The sequence below is a fragment of the Symsagittifera roscoffensis genome, chromosome 3 (assembly GCF_963678635.1).
Source record: "Symsagittifera roscoffensis chromosome 3, txSymRosc1.1, whole genome shotgun sequence".
Lineage (NCBI taxonomy): Eukaryota > Metazoa > Xenacoelomorpha > Acoela > Convolutidae > Symsagittifera > Symsagittifera roscoffensis.
In genome coordinates, this window is record NC_087064.1 from 63,022,957 (window position 1) to 63,041,799 (window position 18,843).

The 18,843-nt window shown below is 36.2% G+C and overlaps 1 protein-coding gene across 10 annotated transcripts in view; it reads right to left on the reverse strand.

The window, feature by feature from the left end:
- LOC134841932 (dynein axonemal heavy chain 8-like) overlaps positions 1–18,843 on the reverse strand; it is a 196,505-nt gene that overhangs the window by 163,042 nt on the left and 14,620 nt on the right. For all 10 annotated transcript variants that reach the window (XM_063858024.1, XM_063858021.1, XM_063858020.1 and 7 more), the window contains exons 14-30: positions 17,696–17,840; positions 17,412–17,543; positions 16,899–17,162; positions 15,889–16,060; positions 10,891–11,191; positions 10,534–10,646; positions 10,079–10,359; positions 9,431–9,720; positions 8,933–9,089; positions 8,422–8,643; positions 7,849–8,094; positions 7,457–7,566; positions 6,724–7,084; positions 5,646–5,826; positions 5,141–5,373; positions 4,555–4,848; positions 4,050–4,169 (exon numbers count right to left, since the gene is read on the reverse strand). In XM_063858024.1, the coding sequence (XP_063714094.1) occupies positions 4,050–4,169; positions 4,555–4,848; positions 5,141–5,373; positions 5,646–5,826; positions 6,724–7,084; positions 7,457–7,566; positions 7,849–8,094; positions 8,422–8,643; positions 8,933–9,089; positions 9,431–9,720; positions 10,079–10,359; positions 10,534–10,646; positions 10,891–11,191; positions 15,889–16,060; positions 16,899–17,162; positions 17,412–17,543; positions 17,696–17,840 (3,622 nt within the window). The remainder of the gene's footprint in view (positions 1–4,049; positions 4,170–4,554; positions 4,849–5,140; positions 5,374–5,645; positions 5,827–6,723; positions 7,085–7,456; positions 7,567–7,848; positions 8,095–8,421; positions 8,644–8,932; positions 9,090–9,430; positions 9,721–10,078; positions 10,360–10,533; positions 10,647–10,890; positions 11,192–15,888; positions 16,061–16,898; positions 17,163–17,411; positions 17,544–17,695; positions 17,841–18,843) is intronic.

Sequence of the window (18,843 nt, forward strand, 5' to 3'; positions counted from 1 at the left end):
CAGCGCGAACCAAATGCTCGGCAGCGGAGCTAATCGAGCTTTATACCAAAAAAAATTGTCAGAGTCATTGGTATTCCCTAAAACCAAATTTTGATAGAAACAGGCGACGATAATTAAACTAATTGAGGAAAAACATATATCAAGTCATCTACGATGAAAAGCGACTAAATATTTCAAAATTTGACTTGCTAGTTATTAAGTTCCTTAACTTCAAAATAACAGATGCTCGAATGAAATCTGCATGGACGCGTTAGACCCATGAACTTCTTATAAACAAGCAGTACGCGATGCTGTGTATAAGGGGTACATATGAGAGATAACCAAAAAAACAATGCCATCAAACATGCTCAATTTTAGAAGCTTAGCAAGTATCATATAAATTTATTATAATAATCCCTAAGAACTAGAAGCACATATAGGTAATCTTGAATCAATAATTAACAAAAAGCTATCAAACAAAACATGGCTAGAGAAGGCGAAAAATTAAACTGCTACAAAATTGAAGCGATCGAACCGATTCTATCAAAATGAAGAAATGCAAAAAAAGAGGGCCACATGGATTGAAAGTAACAAAAATTCTGAAGTCGTTGAAGAAAAATTGGGCTGGCAGAACTTGTAGGAAGTATCCATAATAGAGTAAAGATTAAAACCTGTTCTTTGGTGTTGACAAGCTAGTCTCAACACTGAAACTGTCTAATGTAAAGAAATTGATTCTCTCGTTGAGCAACTAACCAAACAGATACCATCATGTCAGAAACCATAAAAAGTTGCGGATGTAGGTCACAGAACAGTTTATACTTAAAAATGTAGATCGAAAAAAGCTGCATCTTGTAAAGATACATTGAATTATTCTATCCTATTTAAAAATGGGGTTAACTGGACGGACTATGCGCAATGTCGGCAAAAAGCTATCTTTCAACCAATGTTTGGTGTGGCTGTGTGAACATTGTGAAATTATCTTGAAAAAAATTTAGAATAGAGTTCTTCAAAGATCACTACTTACTCCATTAATGTATTTGATTTACAATTTTGATTTACCATCTGGCTTATCTCGTGGGTTTCGAGAATAATATTAAGCTCTGGAAACAATTTTTCATTGGTTAAAGCCAAACAAAACAAGTTGCGTTTAAAATTTGAAAACAAAACAAGGTAAAAAAACAAAAAAGCACGCCTATTTTGGTTGATAATTAAAAGTATTAGCAATTTTTCTGGGAATTGTATCACATTTATAACTAAATTTGCGTAAGCACAAGGAAACTATATGCAAAAAAGATCAACCGGTAGCCAAACTGCAAAGAAATGATCAGTTATTTAGTTTATTTGATTTCAAAATAAACAAGACTGCTCGTATCCGGGCGAAGCGATGAATGTTCCGACTGCCCATTAAGGTTTATGGAGCAGTAATATCAGTAAAAAATTATAAGTAATAAAACAAAATGAAACTTTTTTTTCAAAAATTTGAAAATTTTTTTTTATAAAAATCATCACCCCACACGCCATATAAAGTACTAAAGGATAGATTTCGCTACTCGTAATAAATCAATTATGGCAAATAAGTTTCGTTAAACCAATTTGGAACGATTTCTAAGACGGACTAAGTCTCCGCTTACGCGTTAATAGTGCGAAATATATCGCGCGTTAATTGTCCCAAATGGCAATCTTTAAACCCCCAAAACTTAACGAAAAACAATCACAGGTGAAATATCTTTTCAAATTTGAGCTCAAGACAACAATACCTTTCGAATGATATTAAAAAAATTCCGTCAAAAATGGCTAGTTAAAAAGTCGAAATTTGTCTGAAGAAAAAAAAACCCACCCCGAGCACAAATATTCCGTTACTTTCGTATCGAAAGTCGGAACAATAAAACTGCTCGTATCAGGGCGAAGTCCTGAATGTTCCGACTGCCTTTTAAGGTTTATGGAGCAGTAGTAACATAAAACAATTGAATGTAATGAAATAAAATGAAAAATAATTCTAAAATTTGAAATTTTTTTAAATGAAATCATCACCCCACACGCCATATAAAGTACAAAAGAATGAGTTTCGCTCTTTGAAACATATCATTTATGGCAAATAAGCTTCTTTCAACCAATTTGGAACGATTTCTAAGACGGATTAACTCTCCGCTTACGCGTTAATAGCGCGAAAAAAATCGCGCGTTAATTGTCCCAAATTGGCAATCTTTAAACCCCCATAACTTTACGAAAAATGATCACAAGTAAAATATCTTTTCACATTTAAGCTCAAGACAGCAATACCTTTTGAGTGACGAAAAAAATCCGTCAAAAATGGCTAGTTAAAAAGTCGAATTGTCTGAAGAAAAAAAAATCCACCCCGTATCGAAAATCGGAACAATAAGAGAAACGAATATAATATTTGTAAGAGAAGCGGACTATGCTTAGACAGGCTAGATAGCTTTTCATAGATCCCCTGCGAATCGCAGAATCCATAATTATTCTTATTATCAATCTACATTGCTGATTTAAATTAACCGGACAAAACGAGTAAATTTTGAAATTTCAAACGCGTTTTTCTCAAATTGGGTTTTGATTAGACAAAAAAAATGAAGAGAACAAAAATTGCTTAGAATTTCACCAAAATTATTATGGTTCATTTTTTTTTAATTAATCAAAATTACGCTGAAACTAATTTTCTAATTGATGAGAAACATATATCACAAGAAGCCTCCTACACAGCCCAACAAAGTTGCAAAATGTTGAATCTCCAAAAACTTAAATAATAAAAAATATTTTTGCATGATAGTCAAGAAACGTGAATTTTACAAAATAAAATCTAAAATTTTTGCTTAAAAACAAGTTTTAAACAATTTACTCAAATTTTTGGAGTCTCAACCTTTCTGGATAGTTGTTGGCCTATGTGAGAGGCTTCTTGTGATAAAGTAATAAAGTTTTAAAAAAATAAATTTAATAAAGTAAAATAAAATTTATTTTTTCTAAAATTTGCGTTTTTTTTTGAAAATCATCCCCCCACACGCCATATAAGGTACAAACGGATAGTTTTCGCTCCTTGTAACAAATTAATTATGGCAAATCAGCTTCTTTCAACCAATTTGGAACGATTTCTAAGACGGATTAAATCTCTTAATAGCGCGAAATATATCGCGCGTTAATTGTCCCAAATTGGCCAAAATGACAATCTTTAAACCCCTCATAACTTTACGATAAATGATCACAGGTGATATATCTTTTCAAATTTGAGCTCAAGACAACAATACCTTTCGACTGACGCAAAAAAATTCTGTCAAAAGTAGCTTGTTAAAAAGTCGAAATTTGTCTGAAGAAAAAAACCCACCCCGAGCACAAATATTCCGTTACTTTCGTATCGAAATTCGGAACAATAAGTAAAATATCAGAACATCAAAAAAGTCTTTTAAACACCTTCTGTTTGTCCTAAGACGCAGAAATTCTCAGTTAAATACCAAGTTCCCAAAGTTTTTTATCGGCAAAAAAAAAGTTTTTTATCGGCGAAAATATAAATGAGCTAAATTTTTCCGAGCGGTGCATGGCGTAAAGGATCTCTTCATTTCAAAAAAAACAGCACGATTTCGAAAATAGTTTATGATTGATTCGGGTCTGAGCTAACCTTAAAACTCAAAAAAAATTACAATTCGTTCGATTTCTCAGTTTCACAACGGAATTGTTCACTGATTACTGCTGTTTGGAATTGTTCATTGATTACTGCTGCGTGAGTTCAGTTGGGTGCCCGACTTCACAACCATACAATGGGAGAACAAATTCAAGATGTTTTAACTAACCATGAATGAGAGCCTATGACAAGTGATTTTCAGAACCAAAAAATTTCTGGAAGTTCTGCGTAAGTATTGTTTTCCTTTATCACTATCAAAAATCAGAATGTGTCAACACCAGCCATGGTTACGTAATCCTATCCTAATCTACAGAGTTTAAATAATCTGAATCTATTTTAGGGACTTTTTTGAATGTTTTTCCCAAGCTAATGACAACTCGATCTTATTCTTTTTCTATATGACACCAGTCAGACGTTGATATAAACAGCTTGCGTGACAGACCTGGAACTTCTGTCTGACTCCCGGGATTCCCTTTCTGTCGTGTCTGGAGTCTGTTATGGCTGCCTCTCCCTCTACTGTGAAGTAGTTCATCAGAGCCACCAGACCCACCTGAGTGGGGAACTTAACAAAAATACTATGAGTTTCTTTGCTGGTACACAAAAAGCACTTCGACGTTTATTGTTCAATGCCATCAGTTCATGCAATTGCGTTATTGACTACTATGTCGACAATTATGCCCGAAAAAGGATCTACGCTACGCAATAGCTACCATATTAAGCTTCAAATTCCAGTTTCTAATTACAATTCCAGTGTTTCGGTTTTTGAAGCGATTGATTCCACTTGTTTTTTTTTCTCTTTTTTTTTTAACCCACGAAACTTCAATAAGTGTGCTCAAATCCAATGAATTTTAAAGTATAGATGTCAATTTCAGCTTTATAAGGACTAATATTTCTGTCTTGTATCTTTAAATCGCAACGACATTGATTGGGCGGCTTAATGCACTCACATGCACTGCAACTTCCTCGAAACTATTCGTCTGTAGTGCAATTTCACTCGCAGCCTCAATTCCCCCATGGATCCCAGCTCCTACTTCATGCTCGAGCTTGCCCAGCCATACATCAGTGCCCTCGGCCAATTCAACCGAGTGGGGGAGGGCTACTATTTCACCATCGTAACTGAATGCGGCCACTGCTGCCATGACTTCCTGGGACTCGGGAGCTCCTCCGATGGTGCCTCCATGGACAGAGGACAGGTCGACTCCTGAGACTGAGAAGGTACTGACAGGAGTGCTGGTCCCGTCCTAGAACAATACGACAAAACTACATTGAAAAAATAGTTCTGTTCAAGCAAATGACTCTTATACAAAAACTTCGACTCGTTAATTAGATACTATCACCATTTTATTATAAAAAACTTTAAATTAAATCGATCAAATTAACCAAATTACGTTTTTTTGTACATTAATCATAGGATTTCCCAAGTTTTTGACTAATCAGATTTTATTTGAGGTGGAGTTAAATAATTATTACAAAGAAATCATAATAATAATAATAATACGGCTGGTCAGAAATAATCGAAATCTGGATTGTTACATTGTGCATGGATGCCTGTAGTTTGCGGTGGTTCTCCTCGTACTCCGTCTGGATCTGCTCGTCCAGGGGTTTCCCAGTACCTGTCAGCTGAAGATCACTCAGAGAAGTGAACAAGTTCCTCAGGTAGGGTCTCACTGCCTCCAGTGAGTGGGGTTGGCTGATAAGGGCAAAGAGCATGTTGTCAGAAACGTAGCAGAAGCGAGGGAACACTTTACGCTTTCCATCAAGATAACCTAAACAAACATTCGAGACAACATTTAGTAATAGTTAAGGCTTGTAACACTTTGTATCATTTTTTCAACAGACGCAAATTCTTCTCAAAAATCTTTAAAATGTTTTGACCTATTTCACACCATTGACAAAGAATAGGGAACAAAATTCAGAATTTTTAAACTCCCAATACTCTAGCAAACATCAAAAAAAATTGACGAAAAAAAAGTAAAAAGCAAAACAATTGGAAACGCCAAATTACGAACTCATCATGTTAAAACTTCTTCGAGTGTACCTGTGAGGCTTTTGAAGCATATCTCCAGCTCCTCCTTGGTGTGTCTGAGCAGCACTTGTCTGGGCACATCAGAGGCAGAAGTGCAGCACTGGATCACATTCTTCGTCTCACTGGCCTTCTGCATCATCTTCATCCACCCCTTGTCCACCTTGCCGAATCTCTTCACTTCCTGGGGAAGGTCCTATAATTATGCTCTTTTAGATTCAATTTGTAAAACTAAACTGAATCATACATATAATTTTGTATCGCAGCTAAATTGGTCATAGCGTATTTAACGAAAACGATAAATTCATCTCAGAATTGTACAAGGATAGCCGTGAACTGAGCAATTACCACAGAATATTACGACCATGGTCTTTAGAAAACTAGGTTTACAAAGTTTTTTTTCCAAATTAAGGTAGTTTTTTTCTGCTTGGTGTGATAAAAGGATCTGACGTAAAAAGAAAATTTAGACAGATTAGACAGTCATCGCGATATAGGCAAAATGGATTAAAATTTTTGTAGAAAAACTAAAAAAAATTAAAAAAAAAAATTTATTCAATTTTTTTTGCAGAAAATTTTTGAATTTTTTGAAATTATTGGTTCCCAATATGAATCTAAAGAACTCCAAAAATTTGTTTTACTTGCTTAAATTAAGTTTTAAGGTCTTATATTAGGAATAATTCAGTTGTTTTAAGCCCGCTCGCTCGAACTAAGACGGAAAATCAAAAACCGGTTTTTCTCGACACTGGGAAAATTTTTCGGAAAATTTTTAGAGTGATTCGAATCACGACTGAAAGGGCTTCAATATGATATATCACTCAACCCAGTCCGATGATTATTTGTGGTACCTGATTTTGCATGGAAAACAAAAAGCAAAAGAAACTAAAACACAAAAAGACAAAGTTCCTCCCATTTTTCAAATGGTCGGAACAATAACCTGGCTCTAAATTGCATGCTATTCAGTGAAAGTCAGGCAATTCTCTGGCACAGGATCATACTCTATTTCATATTTAAGGTATCAAAAACTTGGTTTTTACAACAAATTTTTTTTACAACTTGATTTTTTTTTTACTAACAAGTCGCATCCGCCTCTTACCTTAGCAGCTTTTGGATTGGAGAACACATTTTCCAGATACATCCACAGATCCTGAACTTCAAGCCACAGCTCCAGAACCTCAGCCACATGTTTCAGCTTCTCAGCCCACATCGCCGCCTCTTCTCTCATTGGTCCAATGTGCTTAGACGTCAGCATTCCAGCCAATAGGGCTTGAGCATCCTCTAGTTGTTCTAGAACTTTCTTGGATGAGTTTTTGTTCAGAAACACTTTGCCTCTGCGTTTGTAGTGCTCTACTATCAACACTTGTTCGCCCCATTCCTCCTCCGTCATTCGTAGCTTCATTTCTAACTCCAATTCTAGTCCAGCATTGTTGCAGATTTCTTCAATGTCATCCTTCTTACTAAACGTAGAAAAAGATCAATAGCAAAATTAGCAATTAGAATTCTTATATTCATATAAAAACCAAAGTTCTTGGGCATAAATACCAATAGTTTCTGTGAAAATTCACTATTGAAATGAAAACCAATTTGGAAAAAAAATTTGATATTCAGATATTTATGACCCATTATTTTCCTACTTTCTCCATTACAGATAAGATGATAGCCTCTGATATTTCTAGTTAATTCTCATATAAAAATTACAAACTGGAATAAATCTTGATTGATTAACCAATTGTATAGCCTAGTCAGTCACCCTGTGATTTAAAAAAATAATAATGATGAAATGTAGATAAAATTAATGATAAAATTTAGTGTAGAAGCACTAGACTCACTCGTGCAGTCCTATGTCGAGGAGTGCTTTGAGTTTGAACACGTTGGCTTCCAGTAGGAATGATTTCCCTGTCACTTGCATTACCTGCAGCCAGTGTCTGTTGCGGATCTCCTGAAGAAAAAGACCCATTTTGCAGTCAAAGAGCGACCAAATTAGTTGGAAATTAGATAGATGGTGCATTATGATATGATAATATAATTAGATGCACCATATCTGAGCACCATTTCCGAAGATTGGCTTTTCCAATTTAACAAATTATTAAAGAAAGGGGATTTCATACAGGAAAACGCGATAACCGAATCAAAATGCTATTTTTTGAGATCGAGAAATAAATAATACCTGGATTTACTGCATGGTTCAAATTTTCAAAAAAAGAACTGAAAAGAAACTCACCCGTTGGTTTAGTTTATTCAGCAAGGGGAACACCTTCACATATTCATCAATGGCCTGTTTCAGATTATGGTACGAATCATAATCTACCAGTCCATCGGGCAGTTGGGAGAACTCGGCGCAGAATGATGTCACCTGCTGTTCACACGTATCAAGAATGACGTCACTCCAAAGAGTCTCTTTGAAGGACCAGTCAAAGTGGAGGAAGTTCTGGTAGAGCTCATACAGGCTGTCCATGAGACGCAGTTCCTGGAACAATTCATTTCCAGAAATCAGTTTAATGGAAAACAATGAAAAAGTTGCATTAATTTACTGTCAACGATTTTGATAACTCCTTGATCAACGCAACGAGCAAATTCGAAATAATGCGAGCAATTTTAAAGCATATACCCAAATTACGTTGGTATCATAATGCTTTGACATCGCAGCATAAGAAATTGAGAACTCTCATATGACAATCTCGCAGTACTAAGAGCAATTATGTAAAATTAATCCGAAAACTGTCAAAAACAAGAATTTGAGTAATAATGACCACTTTTAGGGTTTGAATTGCAGGAACTGAATAAGTGTTCTCACCTGTCCAGTTTTGTCAAGGTCAGGAAAGCTCTTAAACCTTTCAGCGTCGTATGAGAAGATTCTCTGAATGGAATCGAGGGTCCTCCGCTTTTCATCGAATTCCAGAAACACTTGATCGAAATGCTCCAGACGCTTGACTGCCTCCATCGGCTCAATTCCTGGAACTCCAGGTCCCTGCGTTTCGAAGCTGCTTCGAAGCTGATTAACGTCCACAACGAAGTCCTAAGTCCAAACAACGCGTTATTACAGAATTAATTTTAAAGTTGACAGCATTGCAAACGTTTTCATTTCCTGATACAGATTTTACAGTTTCTAATGACTTTAGCAAGGTGGTTCTAATAAACTGAAACTTGAATCTGCTTCGCTGTCAGCAAAACAACTGGAGTATCCAACAAGGGAAAACAGCTCATAAATTTGGAAACACGCAGCTTTCATCAGTCGATTCAATCAAGAATACCAAAAAACAACGACCATACTTTTGAAATATCTTGAAATAGCAAACAACATGTACCATGATCTGTTTGTCTAGTTCCTGTTCAAATATGTTCCGCTCTTCTCTCATCAGCTTGTCCTGCACTTTGTCCGCCTTCAGCACCAGGTGTTGCCAGTTGGACCTCAGAGACTCCACGTTGTGCACTTCGTCTCGCGGAAGGTGCACGCCAAAACTCCTGGGAAGGTAATCAGCAAACAATAATTTTAAGAAACCTTAAAATAAATCTTTCAATTTTTTAATTTCGGTAAATTGAAAATGTTTTATTTCAAAATATTTCCAGAGAGACGTTGCAAAAGTAGAAATTTGTTTGAAAAAAATTTCAGAATGAGGAACAAAAAAATAATTGAACAAAAAAATCGGTCAAAATTTGACATACACGTAAGAGGTCAGATGATTGGTTTACAAAAAAAGGACCAGATTTATGAAATTCCGTTGCGAGACTCCTGGATTTCCCTCTATTGATTGACAAACTTCGTTTGAAAACATTTGCACTTTTAGTAAATTCATTGAACTAACCTCAGCATGGCATATTTGTTTTCAATTGGAAGATAGATCGAATCAATCCTGTTCACCATGTCATAAACCTCCCGGAGTTTCCTAAGGGCCTCATTCAGCTGACCCAGACCAGACACGTCATCTGATATCTGAGCCACTGCCTCTGCTTGGTAAGCGACAGCCTTGTCCAGTTCCATTTTAGCCTCTGAGTGGAGAACGTCTGCGTATTGCGTCTTCCAGGCTGAGGTGAACCCAAGAAGGGTGTTTTTGACAGGAATGGAGTTGAGGCATATTGGACCAACTTGGATTTTCTGAAGACAAAAAAAAGAAAATTTGGAAAAAAATTCATCCTTCTGTTTTTGTTGGAAGTTATCTCGTCACTGAAGATCAAATAGCTACTTGCATGGTTTTTGAATTGAATATTTGACACAGAAAAAGAAGCCAAATGTATAAGAAAGCTCATCTTTTTGTTTATATAACCACGGTTCAATTCAATTCAATTCAATTTTCTGGCAATAAATATAATTGGTGCCAAAAAATAAGGCTCTGGCTATGCATTATGAAAAAGATATATCAAACTCATATCAATGAAACACTCATTTCAACAATACGAGCCACTGCTCAGAGGGCTTATTTGAGGAACAAATTCCATACAGCTGTTGAACAAACCAATGGTATGTCATCGACGGCCTTCTGAAAATCGCACATCCTCTGCACCTCCCCTTGCAGCCTATACGTGTGGGGACCAGACTCCATGAATTCCTTGAAGTTAGCTCTCATGTCATCCTTCCACAAGAAGTCATAGAGAGTGAAGTGCTTCAGATGCCTATCAAGAGAGATCTGGATCTCGCTTATGACGTCATTGATGTCCGACAGGGCATCCTGCACTTCGGGTTCTCGAGTAAGGTCGGCGAAGTAGGTTCCGTCGAAGTCATCCCATCGCTTCACAGCTGCATTGAAAATGAAATTTTAGTTTGTTCCGATATAGAAACTCCACGACTCAAGAGAATATGCTATCCGTTGCAGCAGAGTTGCATTTTTCCATGATGAGATTTCAAAACATACAAGTTTGATAAAATGAGCTCTGATTTAAGAGATGTTAAACGTTCAAAACTATAACTCACTCTTTCCTGTTTCGAGTATGGAAGAGGCCAGTTCCTTGATGCAGTCCTGCACTACGACCAGACTGGGCAAAACTGTGTAAGAAGGAATGGAGAAAGTCAGGTCCACGTCAAATCTAAAATAATTCAATCCCGTTCTGAAACTTATCTATCCGTTTGCAATATTGGTTTGTGAGAATCCAATCGAACCATTTTTCTTCTGAACATACATGTAAGAAAGCTTTCAAAGAAAGACAGCATAAAAGGTTGGTTTTAGTATAAAAAAATAGGCATAGTGGATTTATTTAGACATTTAGTTACCATTGAGACATATAGCTACCAAAAATACCTGGTCTAATTAAGGAGCAGTGATTTTAAAACCTTAGCAGATTGAGATCGATATCTTTGACATTCCAGGTTGAGCTCATCAAGGTGCTCAATGGGGTCATCGAGTCTTCATTTCTTCCACCCATTTGAGATCCCTTAGATGACGAAGGCGCCGGAGAGGGGTTCGGAGGCCAATGGCGACTGGACCCAGCCGATCGTGGAACACTGGCGGGTCGCGAAGGGGTCAAAGGGGGTTGTCTGAGTTCTTGCGAGGTTCCACATCCGTTCGAGAGGACTAGGAGTGACTCGACAACAGCTGCAGAGATCGCTTTGTATACTCGGGGTGAAAAGTGAGCTGAAAAAAGAGCCTTTTTAAATTCAAGAGAGCCGGGGATGTGAGTGCTTGAAAAACTTTTTAAAACCTATTTTGTAGATTGGCCATTTCAAATTTTTGATCTTTCAAAAGATTCTGACCATATTTTGCAGGCTTTTGAACTTTTTCGGTACTGCAGGCTTGGTTTTGAGGAGAAATTTCTTAGTGTCCCTCACAATCAGTGGAAAGAAAGAAAGAAAGAATAAATTTCTCCGGTCACTCATTACATAAATTTAGCAATTCATCGTTATAAGTAATTATTAAAATGAGACTCGGAGAGGATAGACAACGGGGCCATGTTGCCCACAAACTCCTACCCTAGCTATGCATGCTTCTTTCACTATCACTATCAGGAAAAGATTTTTTAAAAATGTTTTAAGAAATTGTTGAAAATTCGTAAATTCATCCATATCTCCTAAGCTACGAAGCTACTAGCATTTAGACGGTCAAGTATTGTCATTCTAATTAGAATCCTACATTATAACTTCGTAAGCAGGCAACCGCCGGTAAAATAGAAAAAAAAAAAATTTAAAATTCGATTTTTTTTCTAAGTTTTAGATTTTTCTTAAAATCGTAAAATCATCCATATCTCCTAAGCTAGGAGTTTCTGGAAAGTCAAATTTTAGCGTTAGAACTTCAACTTTAAAATACACACTATTAGCCTGCAACTACGGGTTCAATAAATTTTTTCTACTTATAATTTGAATATGTAATCGATTAACTCTTCATTTTGCACTAAAAAGACAGTTTTAAATGTATGATAAAAATGTTACTTATTCTGTTTTCGAATATCTTTCAATATCTTCGAGGATCAACTTTTGCGCTCACAGAAGGTTGAAAAGCCTGGTAGCACGATATCGAACGGAAAATCGATCGATTTTTTCCTACATATGGGTTCAGCTAATAGTTTTGTTTTCGACAGTCTCGTGGCCCTTGTTTTCTTTTCAAAGGAGAACATATCGTTTAAAAAACTTTGAGAGAGAGAGAGAGACTTTGTGACAGCACGAATCACGAACTTGAGTATTTCGTAAACATGAATTTCAAACACCGATAAGAATTTATTCTCTAGAAAAATATCACGAGAACTATCGCTACGCTTTCGAAAATAGATGATTTTAAGAACTTTTTTTTGCACTAGAAATAAACGTTCAAACGAACTGTAGCTACAAAAACAGTATACCAGACTTCAATATTGAATGATAGGAACCACATTACTTCTATATTATTCAAGCAATTGGTATCGTGGCGCATAATGTCTTAGTTTCGATATAATCCCGCATTGTTTTCCGAGTCTCATTTTCACCGAATCGATTTGACTTCAAAATGATAATTTATAGTCGATATATAAACCTAGATGTTTACAAACTGGTTTATTAATCACCTCAAAGCAATTAAGGGTGAATTTTGAATTGGAAGCACTTTTTATGTTCATTTGTATTGTCTTATCATCATTTATAATTAGCATATTCCATGTAACCAATGGTCAAGATGACGAAGATTGTCTTTAATATCTATATTATGGCAGCCTATAGCAGTTATATTGGGGTCATCTCCAAATAAGATTATTTCTGCTGTTTTACATGCCACGGGCAAATCATTAATGTATATAAGGAAAAGTAATGGTCCTAAAATCGACCCTTGTGGGACGCCGCATTTTAATTTTTTCCAATCCGAAGAAACACCATGTACTTCAAATCGTCGTTGACGATCGTTGAGGTAGGACCTTAAATATTTTAAGCAATTGCCTCTAATGCCATATGCATCAAATTTTGTCAGAAGTATTTCATGATCAAGTGTATTAAAAGCTTTTCTTAAATCAAGGAAAAAACTATAAGCCTCCTTAAACAAGCTTTTAAGTCTTATTTTTTCAGTTAGCTCAACAACTGCTTCTATTGTACTATGTTTTGATCTGAACCCAAATTGCTTGCTATACAACGAAGCGAATTTTTCCATGTATGTGTAGATTTGATTATACATTGTTCTTTCGTATACCTTTCTCCATACAATAAGTAAAGAGATTGGCAGGTATCGATTTTCATCTAATCGGAATTGTCTTTATGAAAAGAAATTACTTTTTCTTTACGCAAAGCAGAACGAAATTTGCCTTTTTCAAAAGAAAGGTTGACTAGAAACGATAGAAATGGGGCAGTAACGTTTTTAGATGCTTTCACTATTTGATTGCTAATATAGTCATACCCGGATGTTGATTTGTTGTCTAATTGACAAATAATATCGTTGATCTCTGATGGCGTTGTTCTGTATAGAAACATTGATCAATTTAATTTCGATACTGGAGGTGGAGATACATTTGGAATATCTGTTTTCAAGTTTTCACCAATGTTCATGAAAAAATCATTAAATCGATTTGCAACAACTTTTTCAGTTGGATTATCATTTACTTTTTGGCATGATTCAAGAATGGGCACTTCAAAACAAGATATAGATTTGCCATCTCGCTCATTAAGAAATTTATATGTTTGTCTTGAGTCAGCAATACAATTCTTAAATTTATTCGAATACAATTTTCGTTTATTCATTTTGACCGCTTGTTCGAATTTTTTTCTCAGACTAAGTGGCCTTTGTTCCTATTTGTTCTGAGATTTTTTAACGCGTTGTTGAACCATGGTGGATGTGGTTTCTTGCTAGGTTTCATTTTGTTGATTGGCGCATATCGGTTTATCACTTTTTCAAAGATAGATTGAAAGCTGTCAAAGGCTTGCTCGGGATCTTCCACAAGAAGAAACCCATTTTCATTCGCTTTGAATGATAGTTTTAAATCTTTGAGAAAAAACTCAGCTTTGATGTGTATTTTAGAAAATTAGTATCTCTAAAAGTGTATATAGAATTTGAAAAAATTTGTTTTACGGGCCAGATGATTCGAATCGGATAATGATCAGCAATTTCTTAATACTGCATGACTTTCGTTCTAGCATTGGATAAATTCTTATAGATAAAGTGATCGATACATGTAGATGATGTTGCTGATACGCGAGTCGCTTCTATAACAAAAACTTCAAACCCATAAGAAATGATACTATTTATGTAGTTAGCTGAAAGCTGATTCTCCTGTAGCGTATTGAGGTTAAAATCTCCACATGTGAGGACCTTTTCCGATGTTGAATTATTCCCTTCCAAGAAATCTTCAAGCTGATTAACGAACTGCAATTTGTTTGTCCTAGGTGCGTTATAATTAACACCTATTTTCAAGCGAAAAGTGTTTTTCTCGACCTCAGCAAAGATCGATTCTTCAAATGGAGTTTCCAATTGCCTGAGTATTTTCACGTTTTCCTTAACTTGGACCATAACCCCTCCTCCCCTTATATTAGTGCAGTTTTTTAATAAAAAATCATAGTATCCATTAACAAGATATCCTTTAGAATTATCATTATCATTAAGCCAAGTTTCACTTAAGCAAATTATATCTGGTGGTGACTCAAGTGACTTAGTATAAGTGCTTCCGGTTTTAGTGACATGGTGCTCAAATGCAGAACTGAAAAATCATGATTAGCATCAGATAAATTGGATGAAACAGAATTATGGTTAGGTACCAGTTGACTGTTCGAAGCGAAAAGCATCTTCTGCCATTGTGCCTGGTGTTGGCAAAACATTGTATTTAAGAACTGAGGTAATTGGGTTCAAAGCTGCAAGGATATGAGGAACAATTGCATTTACAATTTCACTTGCAATCGATTGAGTTTCTTCCTTCTCCTCAAGGGGAGAAAGATTTATCTTTCGCTTTTTTACGGATCGTCGCATAGGATTATTCGCTTTTGCTTCGTCATTGGAAGTTGACAGTTTTGGTGTTTCTATAACATCATCAGACCAATTTAACTGATATGACTCTTTCGGCTTTCTAGTTTCAGTTAATGTTCCAGTTACTGCATACAACTCAGCTTTGGTTTTTACTTTTACGGTGTTAAGATGTGGCTTGTTAGGGTTATAGGCATACACATCTTGTTTGTGAGTATAATATGGGATACGATTGGCTATCGCTTCTGATCGAATTGCTCTGTCGCGAGGCGATAAGCATTCTTCAATAAATACTGGTTGTCCTTTACTGTTCCGGAACTTTTCAACCATGATCTGCGCCTCCAAACAACGTCCCGATCCGCATGATATATGAATTTCACAATCACAGACGCATTTGTTCCAGGTTTCAAAGGATGACAGGTGGCAATATTATGTCTAGGAATATTAATCGACATGATGTTACTCATTATTTGCAGGATATCGCCCATTGTGTCTGCTGTGATATCAATGTTGGAGAAAGTCAGGCATAACTTACGAGAGCACTTCTCAAGATCTACGACTCTTTCGGATACATCGTAAAATTCGTTCTGATTTTGTATGATTCTATTCTCAAATTCCGATTGATCCGTCTTCAAGTTTTTGATCTCTTTGCTTTGCTTGACTAATATACTGACTAACTGTGTAATTACTTCGAGCAATTTTGGATCTCCCAATAGTCCTTGCATTTTCCCCAATATTTCATTTGTTTCGTCTCGTTCGCAAAGGGCAACTTGGTCAAAAATAAGATCATCATCGCAGTTAGATTGATTATCATTCATTATCTCAAACTATTTAAGTGGTTAGGAGGTAGTGTCATTTGAAGCGTTGATTTGATCGTTTAGAATAGTTTAATCAAGTGATCTCAGAAAATCTTTTAAAGTGTTACGAACCGAATAGGCGTTTCACCCCTATGTCGCTGTCTTCACTGAGTTCAATGTTTCTGTCAGACCCAGTCTCCGAGGCAGTCTCGTCCTCACTGTCCCACTGGTGGCCCATCTCCCTCTTATTTCTGTTCTCTTTCAAATTCAGAGTAGTGTTGCTCTTTTTGTTGTCTGTATCGACCTAAAGAACATCAAAGGATATTCGCGAAAACGTTCAAACTACTTTTTTTTCAATTATCCTGATTACTCAGTCAAAAAAACTCCATTTATCATTCGGATCCATTTTACAGGCATTGACCCTTTACAACAAAAAAAATAGGCAACTTCTAGCAAGTTCATAAATTAACTGTGCATGTTTACACATATAATAGAGGGATATCATGCAGTAGAAACTAAATAGTCATATTTCACTTATTTATTTTTTTTAGTTAACCCACCTAACCCGAAGGTAAATTATATAATGTTAACTAAGCTGTGGCTATTTTATAAGAGCTCACCTTGTAAATTGCAGGGTACGTACGAATTAAACCCGCAATCATATGGTTGCTGGGCACCATCACTACCGATGCGCCACAATGCCACATGATTCTAATCCTTTGGTTATCATCAGGCAATTCTAAATGTTGTCGCCCTTTTTCAGATCGAAATAACAAATTTTCTGTGCTCTCCGAAAACGCTAACAACCCTAATTTTTCAAATACATCTGCGCCACTCTGAGTTTTTTGGGCACTTTTCGCTGCACGCTCCCCACAAATTTTAGCGTACATGGGCGGAAAAGGCGCCTTTAGAAAACTCTCGGTGGGTCAGCCGAAAATGCATGCCGTAATGTAACAAAGGGGACTCTTTGTGTAGTCAGGGATCGAAGCCCTGAGGAGGGCTGAACTTCATAAATATTTACACAATTACTCTTACAACTTCAATTTAACTGGGACAGAATTCTTATTTAACGATGATAAAAGCATTGGTTTGAAAAACGTTTTATTTTAATCAACACAATGTTTCGGAGAGTCAGGACTTACCCTGCTGGTCAACAACACCTGGACAATCTCGAGAATGACACTCTTGATCTCACTGATATGTTCGAACAACTTCTTATACTGCTCCTGGACACTGTGCAACATGGTTCCAGAGAACATCTCGGGACTCCAAGACTGGGCGAAGGCTAGCTTGTGGTCGAACAGAACCATGTCTTCGATGTTCTCAAGTGACTTCTCAATTCTAGTCTCGACAAGCTTGAGAACTTTGCGAGTGAGTTTACGGAACCGATGGATGGCGGAGTGAACCTGGAGAAAAAAAAAAGATTTTTTTTACGGAAGCAGGTCTAGAAATTTTTAATTACTGAATTCTTAAGACCAAGTCAACCAGAAGTGCTATGTTGGGCTAATTCATTAGGACTCATATTTCGTATGAACTATGAGAACAGGCAAGTTTTCGGACAAAGTATTAAATTTTATGTTAACTCTTCATAGATAAACCAAACCATTCAGACCGATTCTTATCTACAGTTAATCAATATAGGAGTAAAATGATACCTTGAAAAGGTAAGCGTCGATATTCATACTGTTCCACGAAATAGTGGTCCACCCTGCTGAGAAAATGGAGATCATCATCTGAATGTGGGGCCTGAACAGACTCGCCATCTCAGGCGGGATAGTAACCTTGACCTGAAAGAAAAATAAAAGCAGTTTAATAAGTTACTAGACACAAATCAAGAACCGTTCAGATGCAGTTTTTGCACTAGCATGATTTTCAGTTTTAAAATTGATCATGAATGTCACAGTTCATGAGAGTGGACAGAGACCGTTTTTCAGCCTACCTCGTAGAAGTCCGAGATGAGACTGTCGAGTCTGGACTTGTATTTCTTGAAGCGCATTTCATTGCTCAGGATTCTTCTAGCGGAGTCCGGCAGGTCCATCTGCATGCGAGCCATGAACTTAGCCTCCTGCAGGATTTCGTACACACTAAATAGCAGGGAAAAAATCTGGCTTTTTCCAAAAAATGCTGTTCTTTGGCTGTGATCGATAGTTCGGTAGGTGCAATTAACAATGAAAGATATCGACACCATGGATGATTCTAGGAGTTTTGTGACAAGGTGGAATTGTGTAAAAATGAATTTGAACGACAAAAGCGTTTTGCAAACAAATTTTGCCCAGCATCTAAATAAGCTATTATAGCGCTTTTCACTTTTTTTCTCTTATCCTCCCTCTCACACATGCCAACTTTTACAAGAATTTTTGTTCCTACCATTGAAAATGGGGAGGAACTTTGTATTCGGGTGTTTTAGTTTTTTTTTTGCTTTTTGTTTTCCAAGCAAAATCAGGTACCACAAATAATGATCAGACTGGGTTAGGTGATATATCATATTTAAGCCCTTTCAGTCGTGATTTGGACGATATTAAAAAATTTCAAAAAAAGTTTACAAAGTATCGAAAAAAACCGGTTTGAAAAATTTTTTTTTGTCTAATTTCGAGCTAATTAGTAAGGTAGTTAGTAATTACAATAGCTTATTGAAGCTTAATTCAGGCCGTGAAAACTTAGTTTTACTCAAGTAAAAGTAGTTTTTGGAGTTTTTTAGCGCAATTTTGGGAATCAAAAACTTGAAAATTCAAAAAATTTCGGCAAAGTTTTTGAACTTTTTTCTAGTCATTTTTCTTCAAAAACTGTTTTCCAATTTACCTATGTTACTACGAATTCAAATATGCCTAATTATATTTTTCGTTAAGACTTTTTTTTATCATAACATGCAGGGAAAAACGACACCAATTTGAGAAAATAATTTTGTATTTTTTAAGACTGTGGTCGGAACATTCTGTGCTACTTGCACAGTAACTTGCAATCCTTGTTTTTTTTTCAAATTGTCCTTTTTTTACAAAAATAAGCGTGGTGCTGTTTAGTAAGGCCATGTCAACCATATTTGGTATTCATACATAACCTTGTAAAACCCTTCTTCACACCATTAAAACT